Source organism: Pholcus phalangioides, unplaced genomic scaffold (genome assembly GCF_987345545.1).
Source record: "Pholcus phalangioides strain wild (caught in Gottingen) unplaced genomic scaffold, Ppha-v1.0 ptg000003l_1, whole genome shotgun sequence".
NCBI classification, from domain to species: domain Eukaryota; kingdom Metazoa; phylum Arthropoda; class Arachnida; order Araneae; family Pholcidae; genus Pholcus; species Pholcus phalangioides.
In genome coordinates, this window is record NW_028301596.1 from 49,503,755 (window position 1) to 49,527,742 (window position 23,988).

Here is a 23,988-nt window from a genome sequence, read left to right on the forward strand (position 1 = left end):
TATGCACCGCTGAGATCTCCTATACGTGTCCTGGAAACTTTGCAAGAAGTCTTCTTTTGGGATGGAGTTCAAAAGCCTCGTCAAGTTTCGTTGGATGTCAGGAATATCGTCAAATCTCTTTCCTTTCAAAGCGAGTTTGAGTCGTGGGAATAGGAAGAAGTCAGGAGGATTGAGATCTGGCGAGTATGGTGGATGTTCAATTTGCACCCCTCCCCCCCCCCCCACTTTATTGCCAGGAACTGTTTGACGATATTGGCTGTGTGAGGGCGAGCATTGTCGTGAACAAGAAACCATGAACCTTGTTGCGCGTACTGAGGTCGTGCCCTGCGTAGACGTTTCATGAAACGGGTCAAAATTTCAATGTACCTTGCAGCATTCATCGTCGTTCCCTCAGGTACTTTAAATTGATCTTTTTTCGTTCATTTTCCTGTTCTCAGTTAAGAACCAACGCACTAAACAAGCACTTAGTAAAACAAGTCTTTCACGGAACACAAACGACGCTCAACTGAACAACGGTGGCGGCAGATGGTCAACACCTGCCGCTACGCACGACGTGCAGCGTTTTGCTTCGCCAGTGTTGCCAGATCGGCCGTTCTGACTTCATTCACTGAACTTTATTGTCAGAGGTTGTATTATAAAAATTTGAAATTAATTTTCTCAAATTATTATTTTCTTAAATTTTGGCATTGCCTACAATTCTTTAAAAAATAGTTATTGAGTCCAGGAAATGTTGTGAAATAGTTTATAAAATAATAAAATCTCAGGAAAATATTTTTTAAGGCCGGAATCGCGCTATAAAAGTTTGATAAAATGTCTTTTAGAACTAGAAAAATAATCGCTTAAATTACTTAATATAATATTAATTAATACACAATAATCGTATCGATTACATTCGAGCGAGTGTAACTAGTAGGGTTATTGGTTGGTTTTTTTAAGTTTTGTAAAAGATCTTTTATCAAACTTGTATAGTGCAATCCCGGTCTAAAATTTTTTTTATCAACTAGTCAAAATGTTTTTGTTGTTCGAGAATAAAAATATTTCTTTTTAGAGCATCCAAAAAATTCATTACTTTTAAAGAAAAGGGAAAGTTTTACGCAATTGGTTACAAAATTGTTTAAAAAATACGTTTTTCATTACGCACGTGTAGAATTCTATGGCGTTGCGTATGTTTCCTCTATACAGGGTGTCCTGTAAGTGCCAATGTGGCCTTTATCTCATCAACCGTCCGTCGTATAGGTGTGATTCTAATGCAAAAAATGCTCAGAAATTATCCTGTACCAGTTTCGAGAGTGAAAATACAGTTTGTTACAAAATAAAAAAAAATAAATTTTTATACGGTTTTCCTGTGCTCTAACTTCCAATTAGAAAGCTTTAGCCCTGTTTTTTCTGAGTCGAGCGAAAGAGATCCCATGTTTTTAACTGGAACTGTAGAAACCGCGAGACACCCAGGCTCTGTCGCAAGAAGCAACGGAAGCACTCTTGCACGCCCTGTTTTTAACTGCAGTATTTGCGGAAATAGTTTATAATTGAAAAATGTGAAGAAAAAAAGTTGTTTTTCCCAACGTTTCTCATATTTTTGAATTCCAATATCTCCGCGAATATTGCAGTTAAAAATGAGGGAATTCGCCTCAGGAGAGACAAGGCTACAACTTTCTATTTCGATGTTATAGGACAATGGAACCGTAAAAAATTTAGATTCTTCATTTTGTGACACACTGTATTTTCACTCTCAAAACTGGTAAAGAGTAATTTTTGATCACCTTTTGAGCATCTTTTGAATTGGAATAATATCTCTACGATGGCCGGTTGATGAGATAAAGGACTCATTACACTTACACTAGCACGTACAGGACACCCTGTATACTTGACGTTCCCAGAACATTTACAGACTTATTACGAGTGTCCATACTAAACATGCCTATGAATCGATGAAAAACAATTTGTAAATCAAAGCAAACAAAGAAAAATATCCTCATGTCGACAAACCATTCTTATGAATAATGTCTTTTGGACATTTAACACATTTTTGTAACATAATGTTGTTACAGTACAAAGTGATTTACAAAGTACTGTTGGTATTGATTTTTGATTTGTGCTCGGAACATTTTTGTTTTCAATGTGGAAAGCATGTCGTAAAATGGTGTAGAAATGCTCCAAACTGGATGTTGTAAAGCAGTTGGTTCCCAAAGACTTTGAAGCGCGACACACTCTATCGACCAAAAACTTTATCGGCGACCACTCCCCTTCCACATGAGCTAACCATATGTCCCGGTTTTCCGGGACATTGAAATGTTCTTTTTTTTGCAGTGAATTTGCTGCTGTCCCGAAAACACTTTTCGGAATTCTTGTTTTGGTTTCAATTAGGCGATATTGACTTTCAACGATATTCGATGGGTTTTGTAAGTACAGTACCCTTTATATCGAACTCTAAGAGACCAAAGAAATCACTTCGTTACAACGGAATTTTCAATTTTACGGATTTTAATATTCGTTAAAAGAATTCGTTGTAGCGGAATTCGATTCAAAAGGAAAAAAGAATTACATATTATCCCTTTTAGATATTAAAAAAATATATCATTAAATTTTCCGAAAATAACACAAAGCAACTCAAATCAATGTTGCAGTGAATTTTTTTTTTTTTGCATAAGTAAAGTAGAATCCGGGAAAACAAATTCCTGTGAAGTATACACGTACTCCTACACATGCAATGCTCGATTTTCGTATCCGAAAGAAGCACGTGCAAATCCCCAAGTCTTTTCTCGTACGAGTGGGCTAGTAACGGGCGCATTCCGGGAACTATTGTCCTGAAACCACGTATGTTTCTGGATTATGTCCTGAGCGAATGTTGTTCTGTAAAGACAACTGCATCCACATTTTGAAAATTTGAAAGTCTGATCTCTTATTCATGGGATCCTATAACTGCTGTTTGAATTTACAATTCTATCTTGGTCCGATTTTTCGAAAAAATCCTGAAAGAATAGATGGAGATATGCCGTATATTTTAATGCCACGTTGTTTTTATTTACTTCAGCATAAAAACTAGATAGACGGGTCGTGGGACTATAGAAAGACGGAGAGGGGGTCCGTGTGACCCCCCATCATCATAGCTTTTTTTAGGCAATTTCTGAACATTTTAGCATTTTAAAGCATGGTATAATACACTTGTGTGCAAAATTAAGTGAATTAGCACATTACGTCGATTTTCTGACAAACTAATGGACAGATTTTAAGGAAATTTGGCACGAATACACAGTTATAATAGAGAAAGATCTACTATACAAAAGTCATAATATTCACAGTCTGCAGCGCGTGATCCTACCCCAGCGCATGCGTTTCGCGACGCTGCTTACGTCAGATATGGTGAGTGAACTCACAAATGCATTCAGCGATCAACTGACATCCACCTTTCGTCTCCTCTTGACTGAGAGCCTGCGTGCGTTTTTCGCGATTTTCAGCCTCTCAACGTGGTTTGCGACACCATGTCCCATTGCAATTTTCGTTCCACTTGATGCCTAGTAACAACAACCCTCTAAGTTTGTCGGTCCATTAACAGAACACCCTGTAGACCTCTTTCAACCATATTGTTTATCTGAAGATTCAAAGTGTTGTGGCGCTGCGATCGTCACGAGAAAGCGCGCGCGTCCGTGGAGAAAGAAAAGAATTGATGGCTTCTTCTTCCGGCGCTCGACAAGGTTGTAACACCTCTGTGTGAATAAATTACTCTTTATCTATTTTGTCGTTTTGTGAACCACAGTTTGGTGACCCGGCATCCAACGATAACGATGTCCAATCCATCGGAGCAACCAACGATGCCCAATTCATCAGAACAACCACCTGCAATGTTCCGAGTCGCTGTCAAAGCCCCACCGTTTTGGGCCAAACAACCTCATCTATGGTTCAAGCAATTGGATTCTCAGTTCCTGGCGAGTGGAATTACCTCCGATGCCACTAAATACCACACAGCCGTTGCAGCCATGGATACGAGTGTTTTGGCACATGTGAGTGACCTCATCATGAATCCACCGGCGGCAAACATGTACGACGCACTAAAAAGACGCCTCCAAGCTGAATTTGCTGAACCAGATGAGCGACGCTTACAACGTTTGATGTATGAAGTCGAGCTGGGCGATCGTCGACCTTCGGCATTACTCCGAGAAATGCGGGATCTGTCCAGTGGCCGTCTCAGCGATGAAATACTTCGAAGTCTATGGATACAACGGTTACCATATCAAGTTCAAGCAATCCTCTCCACAAGTTCAGAAACATTGGAAAAGTTATCGGAGATGGCAGACAAGATCATCAGCGTCAGCGGCAAAGCAGAAGTACAGAATATTTCACCAAATCTCGATCACCCACAACAACTTGACGTGCAGCAGCTGACTGAAAAAATAGAGACATTGACATTGCAAGTTGACGCGCTACGTCGATCTCGAGAACAACGTGGAAACCCTCAACGTCCTCCCAATCGAAACCACCACGAAGGTGCAAAATCCATGAGGTTTCGAAACGATCTCTGCTGGTATCACCGTGAATTCGGACCCAACGCCCGTAAGTGTGTGCAACCATGTAGTTTCTATTCGGGAAACGTCCAAACCGACAACTAATGGCGACGAGGGAGTCGGTTTCATTCAGCAGTCGCCTTTTCATCGCAGACCCACTAAGCAAGCTTTCGTTTCTCATCGACACTGGTGCGGATATTTCCGTAATACCCCCTTCGGCAGCTGATAGAAATAAACCACAGTCACTACTCACGCTTACCGCGGCAAACGGTTCTACAATAAAAACATACGGAAAGAAAATGATAAAACTAAGTCTCGGATTAGCAAAAACTTTTTCATGGGTGTTTACCATTGCTGATGTATCCCGACCAATAATCGGCGCCGATTTTCTGAAAAGATTCCGACTCACGGTGGATTTGGGAAACCGAGTTTTGGTCAACAACGGGGGTGAACGGTCTACAACCGGAACAACTGTTTCTCCAACTGTTTCCCCTGCAGTAACTGTGACATGTGGACATGAGATTTTCCACAATCTATTACAAGAATATAAAGAGCTCATGGAAGAAACATCAAGTCCAGTGCAAGCAACACACGAAACGGTGCATCACATCGAAACTACAGGAGTACCGGTTTACGCGAGAGCCCGTCGATTAGGCCCGGAGATGCTGCGAGCTGCCAAAGCTGAGTTCGATAAAATGATTACCATGGGTATATGTCGCCCTTCAAATAGTCAGTGGTCCAGTCCCCTCCACATGGTGAAAAAATCCGACGGTTCGTGGAGATGCTGTGGCGATTATAGAGCTCTCAACGCGAAGACGGTTCCTGACAGATATAGCATTCGGAATATTATGGATTTCACTATGGATCTGCACGGTAAATGCATCTTCTCTACCATAGACTTGAAACGCGCTTATCATCAAATACAATTGTCTGCTTCCGATGTACCAAAAACTGCTATTGTCACCCCTTTCGGACTCTTTGAATTTAACGTCCTCAGTTTCGGGTTGCGAAACGCTGCGCAAACGTTTCAGCGCTATATAGACGAAATATTGCGAGGACTTCCATTCTGTTTCCCTTATCTAGACGACGTGTTAATTGCATCTTCAAACCTTGAAGAGCACGTCGGTCATGTGCGTGAGGTCTTGAAACGTCTGTGTACACACGGATTAAAAATAAATATCGACAAATGCGTGTTCGCATGCAGCTCAATCAAGTTTCTAGGACATTTAGTCAACTCTCAGGGCATTAAACCGCTACCAGCCAAAGTCGATACCATTGACTCTTACCCAAGACCCAAAAACAAGGCAGAACTTCGCCGATTTGTCGGTATGGTTAATTTTTACCGTCGCTTTTTACCGAAAGCGGCTGCGATACAATTGCCACTGCATCTAGTACTTCGAAATTGTACACGTCATGACAAAACACTTATTACCTGGACACCAGAGCTCATTAAAGCTTTCGATGACACAAAACTCGCTGTTAGAGAAGCAGTTCTTTTGACACATCCGAGGCCCTATTCCCCAATTGCACTCGTGACAGATGCCAGCAACATAGCTATCGGCTCAGTGGTACAACAACGAGTCAATGATAGCTGGCAGCCGCTCGGGTTTTTTTCCCGCAAACTGAGTGATACTGAAAAGCGATACAGTGCTTATGACCGCGAACTTTTGGCAATTTTTGCATCGATCATTCACTTCCGATATTTACTGGAAGGTAAACCTTTCACGGTTTTCACAGATCATAGGCCGTTAGTGTTCGTTTTCAATCAAAAAGCCGACAAGCTTTCTCCTCGACAAATTAATCAATTAAATCTAATTTCTCAGTTTACAACTGGTATTCGTCATATCGAGGGAAAAAGCAATGTGGTAGCGGATGCTCTCTCGCGAGCAGGAGTTGACCTACTTTTTCCTTCTTCCATGAATTACGACCTCATCGCTGAAGCACAGAAGAATGACCTTGAACTGAAGCAGTTGCTTGACGGAAATATACCATCTTCACTCGCTCTTCAACAGCTCTCTTCCCCATCTGGAAAAACACAACTTTTTTTCGATACCTCGACATCTAAACCACGGCCTTATATCCCTAAACAATACCGTTGGGAAGTGTTCAAAATTATTCATCAACCTGCGCATCCGGGTGTTAAATCCACTGTTAAAATGATCATCGACAGATATGTATGGCCGAACATGAAGAAAGACATCCGAAATTGGGCTCAAGCGTGCATCGCCTGTCAGAGGTCAAAAATTCATCGTCATACCAGCCCTCATATTGGACAGTTCGTATCTCCATCTCGACGATTTAGTCACGTGCACATCGACATAGTGGGCCCGCTTCCATTATCAGAAGGTTATCGCTACTGCCTCACTTGCGTAGATCGCTTTTCAAGATGGCCCGAAGCCATTCCTATAGCAGATATTACTGCTGAGACTGTTGCTAAGGCTTTCATACATACTTGGGTTGCACGGTTTGGAGTACCAGAAGTGATCGTTACTGATCAAGGACGACAATTTCAGAGTGATCTATTCCGATCTCTCGGCAAACTACTGGGGATCAAACAAAATCGTACCACTCCATACCATCCGGAAGCGAATGGTGCCGTTGAAAGGTGGCTGTGAGATCCGTGATGACCCTCCACGACGAAAGCGTGGGAAGGGTCAAGGGTCAGATCGGGGGACTGGACAGCTGCATACCAGGAGCCGAGGGACGGAGGAGAGAGAAAGGTGGACAAAGAGAGGTGACAAAAAAAAGAGGGACATTCTAGGAGGGAAGGTACAAACGAGAGGATGTAAGCAGCTCATGTGAAGAGCTGGCTAACAAAATTATACATACGATGTAATATAATACGTGTACATAATTAACAAATATACATTAATTAAAGAAAATGCACCTAGCACAAAAAGAGTGGTTCTTCCCGTGTTTCGGCAGCGTCGTTATTATATTGGTGGCAGCGCGTGTGTGATGATAGAATCCATTGTCTTGGATAGAGGAGTGACGATGTCAGCAGTAGTAGAATCAGCACGGAGGAATCGACGGAACACCGAAAGGACGAACTGACGTGAAATAGTGCGAAAGAGTTTTCAACAAGGGACTGGCGCATTGGAACAACAAGGCTGTATGGAGATCCTGGAAATAAGGGGTGAGTGGCATGTTTATCTGAAACCTTAAGATTGCTGGATCTGATGAGATAAATTCAAGTTGTTTGGTTAATTTTAAAATATTTTTGATAGAGTATAATTAACATTAATAGTATTTCATCATGTCATTTCTAATGAAAGCAAAAAAATGTGATTTAAGGGTACTTGCCGAAGAATTGGGTGAAGATCCCGGTAATGCCATAGTATTTGAACTCAGAAAGTTAATACTTAAAAGTAAAAATTTTGAGGAAGAAGCAGTAGAGGAACGGTTAAAAGCTATAGTTGAGGAAAGAAAACAAGAAGAAAAGCGATCACAACAACTTGAGTTAGAAAAACTGAGACTCGCTAATGAGGTGGAGCTAGAAAAAATCAGATCAGGCTATGGATCTCATAGGACGGAAGAAAGCGGTTCCGTTGAAACATATCTGAAAAGTATTCGGGCGTTGACGGTGGAGGTACCGCGGAAGTCCGAAGGCTGGAATTTGTTCTTCTTCAGCTTGGAGAGAGCTTTTAGAACAAAAAATGTGCCAGAGCCGTTGAAAGCCGAAATTTTGATAACATTGCTGGGCAGTAAAGCGGCAAATATTTTGACTCATTTGTCAGAGGAATCGATAGTCTCTTACGAAGATGTGAAGATGTTGATTCTCAGGGAATATGAGCCGTCTGCGCAGGCATGCTTGGAAAATTTCAGGAAATCCAAACGGTATCAAGAGGAAAACCACGTACAGTTCGCATCCAGGTTGATCACAGGGTGGGAACATTACTGTAAACTTAGGGGGGCCGACACGATTGAAAAGGTTAATAAATTGATCGTTGTCGATGCTCTGATCAACACCCTAGATCGGGAGACTGGCGCACATATCCAGTTGAATACGAGCAAAGAGAAATGGTTGGAACCCATTGGAATAGCCCAGGAGTGCGACAAGTACTTCTTGGCTAAGAACAAATCATTTTTGGTTTCTGGATTCAATAAAGAGAAACCTAGGCACTATGGAGGAATGGATAGGTATGAGGAAAAAGGGAGAGACCCTCATATCATAGAAAACTCCCAAATTTGGAACCAAGCTTCACAGGTAAGGGGTGACAGGAGCTGTTTTTCCTGCGGATTGAAGGGACACTTCAAAAAGGCTTGCCCACAGTTGAAGGGACAAGGGGGAAGTGGAGGACATCCGAGATCAGGAAAAACAGGGGTGCACCAAGCCTTATCGGGGAAAGGTAAGGTTCCGGAGGGGGCAGTTTTAGCCAGAGTGTCCGGGGAAAGGTATCTAAGGAGCTGTAATAGCCAGTTTAATGAACTCGAAAGGTGTGCTTTGAGCATTAACGGGAAACTGGTACAGGCGTTAGTTGATTCCGGAAGCGAAATGACTGTCGTGAGGGCTGATGTGGTTCCCGGGATAACTTTAGAGGGGGCGGCAACCATTTATCTTGAAGGTGCTTTCGGAAATGCTGTTCAGGTTCCGTTGGTACAATTGCCAGTAGCTATTGCTTCAGGGATGAACACTAATGTGTTACACCAAGAAACATTGTGTGCTGTAGCCCCGGAGTTGATTGAGGAAATGATCATACACCCCAATACACTAAAAGAACTGAAGGGACAAAATGTGGATTATCCGACCTTAGGAGATACCAGCGAAGAACGAATAACAGCCGGAGAGGAAAAGGATTCAAATTTGTTAGGGTTGTGTGTCATTGAAGAGGCGGATATCAGTAATTTCCCTCAGGATTCGGAGAACACTATATCAAATTCCGAAAGGTTCGCAAAAAAGCAACAGGATTGCCCAGATTTAGTGAAATTTTGGGAAGCGGCAAGAAATAAGAAATCGGGCTACTATGTGGTAGATGGTTTATTATTTCACAAGTATAATATTTTAGGAGAAGCTGTTGGGCAGCTAGTAGTGCCTAAGTGTAAGCGCGAAGAAGTTATCAATTTAGCCCATTCTTCAGTGTTCGGAGGACACAATGGGGCACGAAAAACAAGCCAAAGAATCAAATATTCATTTTTTTGGGATGGTTTGTCAACAGAGGTCAAAAGATTCTGCGAATCGTGTAATGCATGCCAGCTAACGAGAAGAGAAAAGGTTAAAGATAGAGCACCTATTACCCCAGTGGCAAGACCTGATCTGCCATTCCAAGTGGTAAATGTGGATATAATTGGTCCCATAGATCCACCGAGTTCGAAGGGACATAAGTATATTTTATGTTTAGTGGACCAGCATACACGTTGGGCAGAAGCCATTCCACTAGGTAGTTTATCGGCAAAAAGTACTTGTGAGGCGTTGTTGCAAATCTTTTCTAGAACTGGGATACCCAATGTGATAGCGTCGGATAATGGAACGAATTTCAATTCGTCTTTGACCAAAGAGTTCGAAAAAGCACTTGGTGTAAGTCCAAGATTTTCGACCCCTCAGTATCCACAATCCAATGGATTGGTGGAACGATTTAATCAAACGTTGAAGCGTATGTTGCATCATACCATAAGAGAAATGGGTAGGAAATGGCATGAGCACGTACCCTACATTTTATGGGCTTATAGAGAAGTACCTAATAGTACAACGGGGGTGGCACCGTTTCAGCTACTGTATGGTAGACCCCCAGAAGGTCCGTTATCGATTTTGAAATCTTCCTGGACCGAAAAATATCACAACGCTCAACTGAACACTATGCCCACTTCGCTATACCTACAGAAACTCAAGGACCGACTACAAAATGCAGCAGATTTAGCTAAGCTAACTTCGGAGGTGATGCAGGAACGTATGGGTAAATATTACAACTTGAGGTCAACAGATAGAACTTTTAGTGTGGGAGATACGGTTATACTGTTGATTCCCGATTCCACTAATAAGTTATACTCACGATGGCAAGGGCCAGGTACAATTGTGGAACAAAAGAACCAACATTCATTCATAGTTGAACTAGAAGACGGTAGTCGCAAACATGTGCATCAGAACAAAATTCGGAAATATGTAATTAGGGCAAACGCAGTGAATGTAATTTTCGAGGGGGAGGAGGATTTCGGACAGGTAGAATTCACACCGGTAAATGGGGAGGAAGCTGTAGTAGAGAAAAAAATATGTGATTTAAAAAATTCTAATTTGGGACCGAGGGAAAAACGGGAATTGAAAGAATTACTAATAGAATTTAAAGAGTTGTTTCAAGGTCCAGTAAAACTTGCCAAGGTAGGAGAACACCGAATAGAGTTAGTAGAAGGGGCGGTTCAAAAGAAACCCCATTGTTACAGTATTCCCATGGTATATAGAGATGAGGTAAACCGACAAGTCCAGGAATTATTAGAATTGAATTTGATTGAACCATCCACAGCCGAAATAGCACATCCGGTCGTTTGTGTGGCTAAAAAGGATTCATCAGTAAGGTTATGCGTTGATTTCAGGGCGCTAAACGCAATTACACGAATGCCTAATTACCCAATGAAGGATGCACAAGAATTGCTATATACGGCTGGAGCGGCAAACTGGTTAACAAGTTTAGATATGTTGCGTGGTTATTGGCAAATTAAGATGTATGAGGGCAGTAAACATTTGACTTCCTTTGCCACTCATAACGGCACATATCAATGGAAAACAATGCCATTCGGATTATCCGGTGCGGCAGGGACATTTCAAAGGGAAATGAATAACGTTCTGAGAAACCACCAAGAGTATGCACAAGCATATATAGACGATATCATAATTTTTTCTAACAGCTGGGAAGAACATAAACACCACCTCATTTCAGTTTTCCAAGAATTAAAGAAATCAGGTTTCACAGTTAAATTAGATAAATGTAAGTTTGCTCAGAAGGAACTGAAATACTTGGGACATAAGATAGGTGGGGGGAATCACGCTCCAGATGAAGAGAAAATTGCTGCTATAAGAGAACTAAAGAAGCCAGTCACTAAGAAGGACGTTAGATCAGTGCTTGGGCTTATGGGGTTCTATAGAAATTACATACAAAATTTTGCAGAGTTATCGATTCCCCTGACAAATCTGACAAAATCCAATATTTCAAATCCCATCCCGTGGGATGAAAAGGCAGATGCGGCTTTCGAGAAACTTAAAGAACGCCTGTGCAACGTGACCAGGCTGGCAACGCCAAATTTAGAACTGCCGTTTCAGTTACACACTGATGCATCTGACTTAGCAGTAGGTTGTTGCTTAACTCAAGGGGTTGAAGGCAGATACCAGCCTATCGCTTTCGCGAGCCAGAAGCTGAACAACACCCAAAAGAGATGGGCCAGTATAGAGAAAGAAGCTTGGGCCGTATTATTTGGGTTGAGAAAGTTTGAAAAATGGATCCATGGCCTGAACGTGGAGATTATAACGGATCACAATCCTTTGAAATACTTAACCGAAACGACTCCGAAAAGTCCAAAATTGTTACGGTGGTCCTTAGCCCTGCAAAGATGGAATTTAAAGATCACTCACAAGGCAGGAGCGCAACATTTGGGAGCCGATGCTCTATCGAGGTTAAGTAGAGAAAATTGGGATTAAATTGTAAAAGAGTAAATCTTTTTTTTGTAAATAAGTCTAGTTATGATAATTTTTTTCATATAAATTATAAGTAGATCATTAGAATACAGTAAATGTTTCTTTTATTAGTATTATTATTTGGTATATGCAGTATCCAGCTTTCTTGGGGTGAGGGAAACTGTTCACTTCGCTCTGTTATTACTGCAAGAAAAGGGTCCAGTGTTATGTGTGTGCGAGAAAAAAAAAAAGGAAAAGAAACACCCATTCTCCCAGCTGGTTGGGAAACTGTTGCATTGGAAGAAAGAGAAAACGAGGAGAGTCCGTTAATGAGAAGGCTATCCCGTCATAAAAGGGGGTGAAGAAGCATAATCACCAGGACTCTTTCTCTCTCTCTACACCATCTCGACGTGAGAAATACGTATGCCAGCATAAACAAAGAGTGTCCGAGGGTCCGAGTCATGGCAAGTCCGTTGCATACTACGGTGCTAACAACAGCGCAAGGAGAAGAAAGAAAAACTCAACCATGAAGGCAGAGTTTTTACTTGTGTTCGGGCGTGTGAGATCCGTGATGACCCTCCACGACGAAAGCGTGGGAAGGGTCAAGGGTCAGATCGGGGGACTGGACAGCTGCATACCAGGAGCCGAGGGACGGAGGAGAGAGAAAGGTGGACAAAGAGAGGTGACAAAAAAAAGAGGGACATTCTAGGAGGGAAGGTACAAACGAGAGGATGTAAGCAGCTCATGTGAAGAGCTGGCTAACAAAATTATACATACGATGTAATATAATACGTGTACATAATTAACAAATATACATTAATTAAAGAAAATGCACCTAGCACAAAAAGAGTGGTTCTTCCCGTGTTTCGGCAGCGTCGTTATTATAGTGGCATCGCGTCCTTAAAGCAGCGATCAAGTGCCATTCATCAACAGATTGGGTGGCAGTATTGCCAATCGTCCTTCTAGGACTAAGCGCGGCATACAAGCCGGAACTGGAATGCTCCACATCTGAACTGGTATATGGTGAACCTATCAAACTCCCTGGCGAGTTCTTCTCAGCTTCCACCACAGACGTCAATGAGAAACAGTTGCTCACTGAATTACGACAACACTTTTCGAAAATTCGACCTGTCCCAGCGTCTCACCATAATAAATCCAAAACATTCATCCATAAAGAACTTGATCATTCCACTCATGTTTTCCTTCGCAATGACGCTGTCAAGAAGCCATTGCAGTGCCCATATGATGGCCCCTATGAAGTGGTCGCAAGGCGCAATAACACTATCACCATCAAATGCAAAGGAAGAAACGTATGTGTGAACATTGCACGAGTGAAACCAGCGCACATTGCCACTAACAGTGACAGTACAAACAGTGAACCCATTGTGACCCGTTACGGCAGAGTAAGTCGTCCCCCGAATCGTCTCATTGTATAAGTGCATTCATAATCCCGTCCTTATATGTGTATATATATATTTTTCTTTCTTTTGTTGTCAATAATTAGTTCGTGCGATCCGCACTGGAGGGGGGGGGGGTACTGTGGCGCTGCGATCGTCACGAGAAAGCACGCGCGTCCGTGGAGAAAGAAAAGAATTGATGGCTTCTTCTTCCGGCGCTCGACAAGGTTGTAACACCTCTGTGTGAATAAATTACTCTTTATCTATTTTGTCGTTTTGTGAACCACAGTGTGATCACATTAGGTCATTTTTATGATCTGGAAATATGCAAATCAGAGTCCTATTAACTATTGACCCTGCGGTTTAGGATTTTGTGTTCATGCTGATAACCCTTGTAATGCGGAGATTATGCGAAAATTTTCTTGAATTTCAAGGTTTTGTATTTTTTTATACAGCGAATCAATCAAGAATGCCATTAATGGGAAAAAGAGGATCGTCTTTGTAGTAATTTGACAAACGAAACTAATTTTGAAGAGTTGATCAACTTTGCCCACGAATATTAAGAAGACACCAACGAATAAGGCAAATACATGAAAATACAAAAATCCTGATGCATTTCGACACCAATGGGTGTCGTCTTCAGAGGAAAAATATTTAACCACTAGTTACGTTGACCGAATTTCCCACTTGCTTGACTAGTGGTCATAGGCATACGCAGAATTTTCTCGAGGGGGTTACAGATTTTCTTCCCTTCTAAGGGGGGGGGGGAGTTTCACGTTTTTTTTGCAAAATAACACTATAATCTTGGCTCTCGGGGGGGGGGGGGGTGTTAGAACCCCAAAACCCCTCGAACAACTACTGGAACCCCCCCCCCCCCCCGAAAAAAAAACCTGGAAAAAATATTATCAAACTTGGTGATAGTTTACAGAAGGTCATGGAATTCAATGTTCCGCAAAAAAAAAAAGAATGTCCCAAAACTGCGAGTCCATCACTATGACCTCTCGACCACCACAGCGGCCTCTATGCAATATTGTTAAACCAAATAAGACCTGAAGATATGGGAGGTTTAAAATGATTTTAATCGTTTCCAAAACGTGTCACAAAGCATGTTCAATGTGGCGTCCACCATTTTCTGAAAACAAGTTAAATCGCATTACTGCGTTCTCAACAGTGGCCCTTAGCATATCAGGAGGAATGTTACGGACATGTCGATGTATCACATTTTCCAATTTCGCTAAATTGTTTATGTTATCACCATATAAACAGTGGCTTTGAGGTAACCCCCGTAGCCAGAAGTCGCAGGGGTCTTATTTCGTTCTAACCATTGTATACAGCACCATTCCTCGCTGGTGGTAAGTTTTTGAACTATTTTGAACTTTTTTTTTTGCGTAAAATTGAATTAATCATAACGACCCTGTATGAATAAACCTTCCCCCACCCCCTCCATTTAAAACATAATTTTTGCAACCGAAATTTTTTGTATACTACCAATTATTGAATAGAAAAAGGCAAGCAAATCATATGCATGAAAATTCTAAATTAGATTAGTCATTGAGAATGTCATTCATGTCATGAGTTCATTCTTAGTCACACAGTATCAGTCAAAATATGTTATCCACTCGATTACGATTTATGAAGATGCAGTATTTATCTCGTCGTCATCACAAGGATAGTTTCGCATCAAAGCTAAATCCTGACGAGTCTAGTTTGCAATATGCGCATCTGCATGGCAACATACTGCTTCCGGAGGCTCTGGGGAATATCAAAACTAACGCAACTATAACAGATCTTCTCTTACTTTTATTCATCTTAATCCAATAATCTTTATGTTTGCAGCAGATAACAAACACATCGATAAAAAAAAAAAAAATGCCCTTACGTAGCGCGGATATAATAGCTTGATATACTACATATATATATTTGATACAGATTCCCGATAAGAGCAGCAACCTGGAAAAACAACATCGTACAGAATCAATGTTTATGGAGCTTATAAAATATCTTGGCTTATTTCCCGAGCGTAATTCAAGCTTTCCATGATCCGTTGGCATCAACATCACAAGTATGTGTAGGTATCTGCAAAACAAAAAAAGATAGAAAATCTTTCTGTTTTTGAGAATCCGCGTTTATCCATCCCCATGATACTATTATCAAGAAATAACGCGAGAATGTGCGTCGAACCATACTTCCATTAAGATGAATCCATCGTGAAAAAAATGATTAAAAATATCAGAATCATATCAATATTGATTAAAGTTTTGACTCGAGTGGAAGAAATGGTCATTCCTTATCGTGGAGGGGGGTTTCTTAATTTATGGGACTTGATGCAATGAATGGACGCCAGAACTCTGCCACCGGACTTATCTCGTTGTCGATATCTCTCCCAGCCTAGATTTGTGGTAGAGTCTAGAACAGGGTCTCGACGCAGGAGCGTCTGAGACGGGCCGTACAAATCGTCGATTTCAGCAGCCTGGTCTGTGACTCATTACTCATAAAAGTTCATAATTGAAAAGAGAGAATTTTAAATTAATGAAGGCATGCGTAAGGGGCCGTTCAAGTATTACGTAAGCAAATTTTTAGCCATTTTTGACCCCCCCCCTTGTCAGCAAAGTCAGCAAAACGCTGACCCCCCCCCCCCCCCCCCTGGCAGAAAAAATTCATCATCAGCTCTGCCCCTCTGAATCCTAACTCATATTTTCATAAAGGGTGGTTGCTGACGTAAGCATTATCCAAACCCCCCCTCCCCACTTGTCATCAAAAGTCAGCAAATCGGAAACCCCCTCACTCATACGTAATACTTGAACGGCCCCTAATCCAAGAAGAAATGTAAATATTTTCAGAATAAATGTAATCTTTCCCCGAATAAATGTAATTCATTCCAGAATTAAGGAAAATTATTTCCAGAATTAATGAAAATTATTTCCAGAATTAATGAAAATTATTTCCAGAATTAATGAAATTAATGAAAATTATTCCCAGAATAAATTAAAAACAATGACAGAAATCAGGGAAACATTTTATTTTCTGGATATTATGCTGAGATGAACTCGGAAAGAAAAGTCATCTTGTCTCCGCCGGGACTCGAACCCAGGCCCTCTTGCATACCGGGCGCAAGCATGCTACCATCTACACCACTGGAGACACGACCCTGCCTTCCTTATTTCACGCACTATGGCGTGAGACACTGAAGTAAAGACGTTAGTAGCCTCTCTTAACTTCAGGAATTGGCCCCCAGGTGGGACGGTTTTAAGAGATAGATGGCTTTCCCTCAGCCCAAGATATATATATATATATATATATCAAGGAAACATTTTATTTTCTGGATATTATGCTGAGGTGAACTCGGAAGGAAAAGTCAAAATTATTAAGATAGATAATTGAAAATTAATGAGAGGGGCAAATGGAAATTAATGAGAGAGAGAGGGGAGAGGAATAACTGAAAATTGTAAGAGGAATAATGTAAAATATAATGGAAGAGATAGTTGAAAACTGAGAGAGAAGTAATTGAAAATTATTGGGAGGAGTAATTGAAAATTATTGGGAGGAGTAATTGAAAATTATTTGGAGGAGTAATTGAAAATTATTTGGAGGAGTAATTGAAAAATATTGGGAGGAATAATGTAAAAAAATAATAAGTAATAGAAAGGATAGTTGAAAATTGAAGAGAAATAACTGAAAATTTAACTAAGATAATTATCATTTAATTAAGATAATTATCATTTAATTAAGATAATTATCATTTAATTAAGATAATTATTTTGAGATAATTTCACCATTAGTGCACGTTTTTAAGAGATTTGACGGTACTTATTTAACTCTGAGCCCTATCTCAAGTACCGTTGGTCCACCCGTCAAGACACCGCTGACTGTCTTCAGTACTCGAAAACCAAACACATTTGCTGTTTATGAATATTTACTAAATATACCCACCGCTTGAAGTACAGTCAAACCTCGTTAGTGCGTCACCCGGTTCACACGTCACTCCCCTTACCGGGTCACTTTTTAGAAGTCCCAATTGTCCTCAGGCAGGAATTGGCACAGTTATGGCTTACTCCGTTTAATGAGTCACTCCGCTTACTTAGTCACATTTTTGTTCTCCCAAGAGTGACTCATTAACGAGGTTTGACTGTAGTTGATTTTGGTCGGGGCTGAAGGAAAGGTCCCCTGCCCTATTGGATTCGGGTGGATTTTTATTCGTGGTTCGGTTTTCATTGAAACGAGCACACAACAGACAAATATAGCATTAGGTTGTTGCATACCTATGATGGACGAATTTTCTTTATTTTTGTCGACGATCAGGAATGTTACGGTGTTGTTTGCTTTGTTCTTATTGGACGAACAAGACGTTTTCGTTTGAGCGAACCTGCGGCAACCGTTCTTTTGATGGTCCTCCGGCACGGACAGGAAATTGCTTGTGGATTGCGTCTCCTCGACATCCTGGACGGGTCCGTTGCTCAGCACTTGGAACGACGGCCAATGGAACTTGAGAGCTCGTGGTTCTGCAGACGCCTAAACAAATAAGATGGAACGGTTCCTTATATTGTTTTTTTGCCCCCATAAGATCTATTCAAGTGTAAACCAAATATGTGAAACCAAGTTCTCGAAGAATTTGGAGAAAACATTTCATATTCAGATACAGTCAAAGTCAGTTATAATATGAAGATTTTGTCGTTATATAACCATGGTTAACATTTCAAGACCTTTCAAGTATGGAAATTGCGATGTCAGACGCTATTAAGTGCAATGCATTCAGTTTTTATTTCATTAAAATATTAAAGCGACCATTTTTTAAGGAGAAAAATACAGGGAATTGGACTGAAATAAATTTAAGACGCTGCCAATTCTCACAAAAAGTGTTACCAACTGTTAGTCAATTCTCACCAGAAATATTACAAATTGTCAGCCAATTTCCGCCATAAATGTTACCAATTGTCAGCCGACTCTCGCCAAAAATTTTACCAATTTTCAGCAATTTTTCACCAAAAATGCTACCAATTGTTGGTCTATTCTCGCCAAAAATTTTATATCAATCGTCGGCCAATTTTTCAGCATAAATAACCCTTGGCGGGGAAAAAATAATGCTACAGTATATAAGTTTGCGATGAATTAAAATTTATTTCCCAAAATAAAAAATAAGTGAGTACGACAAATATGAGTGATTTATATTTATCGCCATATAACAGTATAATCTACATAATATAATTTATAATAATGCAAATTTTTCATCCCCGATTTTCAGCAAGGATTGAGAATTAAAATGAGCTTTCATTGAAAAACGGGACATTTTTGCGAAAGAAGGTGGTTAAAAAATTACGGGAATATACCGGAATGTGCCGTTTACACGTCATAAAAAAAAGTAAGTAGGAGCGTCAAACACATAGAAACCATATATATATATATATATATATATATATATATACACACACACACATATCTCAATGAACGGGCGATACATAGTAGTGTCAGTGTCAGTATACCGACGGGTGCTATATTGAAACTACTCAGACCTATGTAGCGCCCTTTCTGGAGGACTTATTACATCGCACATGGACTATATAGTATATACGCTATATGGTCCAGGGAAGAAATAAAATTTAATAAAAAAAGCACCACTTTTTCGCCTGGTGGTCGAAAATTGAATTTTTTTTTGTTTTGTTATTTCATAAATATCTCTCCCACATGGTCTAATTAAGATATCCTAAAAATTCGGCGGTGTATTCGGATAAGCAGGTTTTGAGGAAAAACTACTCAGAGTATGGGGGGAATTTAATTCTATAATCACTCTGTGCATAAAAATCTAAAATTGGCGAAGGTCGCGCAAGATTTTTCGGCTTGCTCATGTTCGTAAGCACTCAGACGTATACATTACATACAATTTGATTTTTACCTCTATCCTGAGACAATCTTCTGGCCGGCCTCTTCCGGCCAAGTACTCCTGGTACTGAGAGACAACGCATAAAAGACAATACACCTGAAGGGGAAAAACACAAATTTCGGTACAGCCAAAAAAAAATTTAGTTAAATAATAAAAGATAGTACTAAATAATTATAATTAATTAAATATAATTTTTATATTTTTAATAAAAAAAATATAAATGAAATTTTTAATTGAAAAAAAATTATCCGCAGAATATTTCCGAATTTTCAATCACACACTTTGTTGGTTTATCAGTGATTATTACATTCGGACATCGGTTATTATACAAATACAACACCACAACACGCAAAATGCCCAACGTGGTGGCTGAGAAAAAGTTGCCCATAACAAATATGGATGTCAAGTAGCTAAAACTTCAAAATTACAACAACCCTAATAAAAGGGCAATTGCAAAAACCAGAAACAGCATATATACATGATATAAGTATGTGTGGCTTCCCGATTTACCCCAACATGCTTATTGTATTTCTTTTTAAACGTGCCAATTGTAATAGAATTTACTACCGCCGGGAATAAGCTGTTCATTTATTAACAACTCTATTAGAGAAAAACTCCCTGCGACACCATATATACGATAGTTATGAAATTACACATTCTTTAATATTATTAAATGTTACAAATTCTTGAAAGAATGTGTGTTAAAGCCCTCCAGTGGTTAGTTTATGAAGGTTATTTTTTTAAACAGAAATCTTTCGTTCAGACCTTCCGTGATCCCGGAACATTTACTGTTGAGGCTGCAGCGAACTAATTTCAACTGGAAATTCTAGAGAAAGTTGCAGTAAGGTGACCTTTAAAGGAGTTTGGTGCCACCAAGAACTTCAGGGTGGAATTCTTATTTCATCAAAATCTTCTATTTTTTCGTGATACTTTCGGTGAGAAATCCACTTACGTATCACGGACGTGGTCAAACTTTCATTAGTTTCTGAATTCGTTTTACAAGCTCTTTGACACTTACTTGATATTTCAAGAGAAATATCGAAAGCATTGGAGTTGAGTACGATTTACCCTCTCAACGATTCCAATTCATTTACCATTTATGCACCTACATTTTTTGGAAGAGAAATCGATATTGGACGTCTGGTAAGTCTGAGAATAAAGCCGGGGCAATATCTGGACGTTGCGAATAATTTACGGAGAAACAAATCTTGCACTTTTTCAATGTGCAACCAGTGATTCAGTGACCAGATTGGCGCAGCATAATTTGTAACAGACCTTGACAAAGAATCAAATCGTCTTAATGCCACAGGAATAGATGAGTTGTGTGACTTACCGAGTATCTGAATAACTCCACTCGCAGCCACCTTAGATGTAACCACCCTCTTTTTCTGGTATAAAATGTTAATGCTCCCAGATAACAGACTCCCCAAGAGCTGTTACAATGTTACTAATTTTCATTCGTCCATTAATACAGTTAAGTATACTTATTAACATATCAAAAGAATAGTCTTAACCAAGAAAATATTTCGGATACTGGAGAAACTGGAGAAACCGCGAGACACCCAGTCTCTGTCGTATTTCGGATACTGCAAAAAAAACCCTAACTAAAATATAGTGGAGTTTTTTCCAGAATTTTTAAATTGTACAATACTGTCAACTTCAAAAGAAAATCGTCAGCATAAACTCAAAAAACTTATTAACATTTCCAAATATGGCTGCATGTTGTCGTATATCTTGTGTTTTCTAATAAAATTTTAAAACCTTTCAGATATCCATGAAAAACTATATGCATGCTATATTACAGTGGTTCTCAACCTGGGCCATATGGCCCCCTTGCGGTCCTGGGATATTCTAGGGGGGCCACGAGAGAAAATCAGAAGAAAGGTGATCCACGACAGGCGGTGAAGGAAGTCATAGAGAACTCTGAAGAGAAAAGCTTTAAAAATGAAACATGGTTGAAAAATATTACTATTTTCAGAATTCATCAGATTCGTCCATAGAACCAGGGGCATCTTAACCCTTGGGTCTATGTGGGCATGACCCGGGTTTTCATGTCTATAATGGAGGGAGGGGGACTGCACTATATGGGATCTGGTACTATGATCTTCATATGTAAGCTGTTACTTGCAGCTTAGTATGGAGGACCGCCAAGAGCAACGGTTATGTTGGGAGGGTCGTTTTATCGTGCATGTTCGTTGGATCGTGCCGTATTTTACCCAGACCGTTTTTTACAATATAATTTGACTCCCGAGAGAAATGATAATCCACCGTTTGAATCCTTGCCTAGCCAGGATTCCAGAGATTGATCTGATTTATTAAAATTTCATTCATAATAAAAAAATAGAAAGTATCTCTCTTGGATGAGGGGGATGTGGGGGGGGGGGGCGGATAGGACAGGGGGGCCACGAGAAAAAATCTGATCCATAGGGGGCCATGAGCTAAAAAAGGTTAAGAAACACTTCTATATTACATTTCAATTATGTGCTGCATAAGCTTTCTTTTGTCCACGAGAATCTCAATAATGCATATATTCTATTGCTACGTAATCTAATTTCAAGACCTCGCTTATAACATGCACGTCGGTTATTACATACACTTCTCGAATCACTTAGGTGGGGGGGGGGGGGTATGTCACAACCGAACTCGGCTGTACTAAATCTTATTAACTATTTCCACAGCATCGTAATAACTTGAAGAAGAAGTATACAAAAATATCAGTATTCAAGCTGAACTTGCTGAAGCAACCGCTTTTGCAATGTGGCTATCAAAAATGAATTATATACTAATATTTACCTGCTATTCAAAATAATATTAATGTGAAACTTTTGTTGTGTGCAGGAGGAAATGCTTAGGCAATTTTTTAAGTTTCAAGCTCTAAGGAAAAAGTACTATGTATAAGAATTGTAAGATTTTGCGAAATATGTATAGCTAGCTTATTTTGAATAATGGAGAAAATAGATGAAATATATATGGAATGATACGTGTGTGTGTATGATGTTAATAGTTTAGTTCTGCCTCGTGACTCCAAAGAAAGTGGGAAGAAAATATTATTTGCGAAATTTTCTATTGGAAATTACTGAACCGGTATCAAATATCATGTTCAACTGGTTGTGACTATTTTAGTATCTGTTAAAATACGGGTGGGAAAAACATTCTCCTCTAGACCCTGAGAAAATAATTTTAGTCGCCCACGAATTTCTTCAGTTTTTGAATTGCGAAAATATATACGCCTCGCTTTTTATATAGAATAATGAGGGAGAAATATCATTTGAATTTACGAAATTTTCTCGGCATTTTCTTATACTTTGAGAAAAATTCATATTTTATTCTATAGATTTTTGGCCTTTGAGTGGAACTGTTACGGTAAATGTGATAAATCGGTAAATTGTACATAATGACCGGTTATTATGCCTGGTCACCAATCATCTTAATATGTTTGATGTGATAAATTTATATCCCACTTTTAACGGTGAATATTATCCAAGCGTCGTTGGTAAATCGGATAAATACCTACGAAAAGAATATCACTTTTTCCCGGAGATAATGCGTAATAACCAAGTGTCCGTTGATTTACGGTCGTACCCCGATATGATGATACAATGCATGCATGAATTATCATGTGTAGTATATATCATATAGTACGATTTATCATGTTTACTAACGACGCGCCGCTTGGGTGTTATGCATAACTGCCGGTAAAAGTGACAATTATTTTAGTATTCATTACAATTACAAACGGGGCTTGGGTGCTATGCATAATACCCGGCAAAAGTGATTATATTGGGGGAAGTTTAACAAATTTACTAATGACGCTTGGATGTTATGCATAATCGCTGGTAAAATCGATTAAATTAAAGAAATTTATCAAATTTACCAACAATGCTTGGGTACTACGCATATTTGCCGGTTAAAGTTATTACTTTAAAGACATTTATCAAGTTTACCAACGGGAGGGAGGGAGAGAGAGAGAGAAAGGGAAGGAGTAAGGGAGGGAATGAGAGAGGGAGAGATTTTCAATCTCCAACAACAAGAGACAATTTAAAAGTGCTGCAACTCTAGAGTTTTAGAGTGGTGTCATTCAAACAACATGCTAACATGCTATCAGGTAAAGCCGCTGGATATACCACCCTCCGTGCCATCAGGTACAGTACAGACATAGGAAGCGAAAAAATAGTAAATAACTAGTGTCTCTGGCAGAAAAAAGCTGAAGGAAAAAGATAAAAGGGGGGGGGGGGGAAGAGAGAAAAAAAATGAGAGCTAGATTTTTAAATTTATGAATTTTTTTTTCATAGATACCGCTAAGAAGCGCGAGATGCGATGAGTAGCCAATCGTTGCAAAATTTTTTTTTTGCATCTTTAATAATTGCATTCCGCCGTTAATTTTTTGGTTTTTATGTATTTCTGGGTAGAATAAATTCATTTTAATTTTTCATAGTTTTTTGAGGACGACACCTTGGGACCCTTTGCCTTGTGAGCGACACCCAGAAATGAGAGCAGAAAAATATCCGATCATACTGAAAACTACTTTTTTGTCCTTCAGTGCAACATTTTTCTCGATCTAAATCCAATCCTACCACTAAACCACATATACACATCGTACATATTCCTCTGCGAAACTTC

General features: G+C 39.8%; 1 protein-coding gene across 2 annotated transcripts in view; it reads right to left on the reverse strand.

The window, feature by feature from the left end:
* Positions 1–23,988, reverse strand: part of LOC149088760 (uncharacterized) — a 309,610-nt gene that overhangs the window by 19,729 nt on the left and 265,893 nt on the right. For both annotated transcript variants that reach the window (XM_089253079.1, XM_089253070.1), the window contains exons 6-7: positions 19,381–19,464; positions 17,753–18,002 (exon numbers count right to left, since the gene is read on the reverse strand). In XM_089253079.1, coding sequence (XP_089109205.1) covers positions 17,753–18,002; positions 19,381–19,464 — 334 coding nt within the window. The remainder of the gene's footprint in view (positions 1–17,752; positions 18,003–19,380; positions 19,465–23,988) is intronic.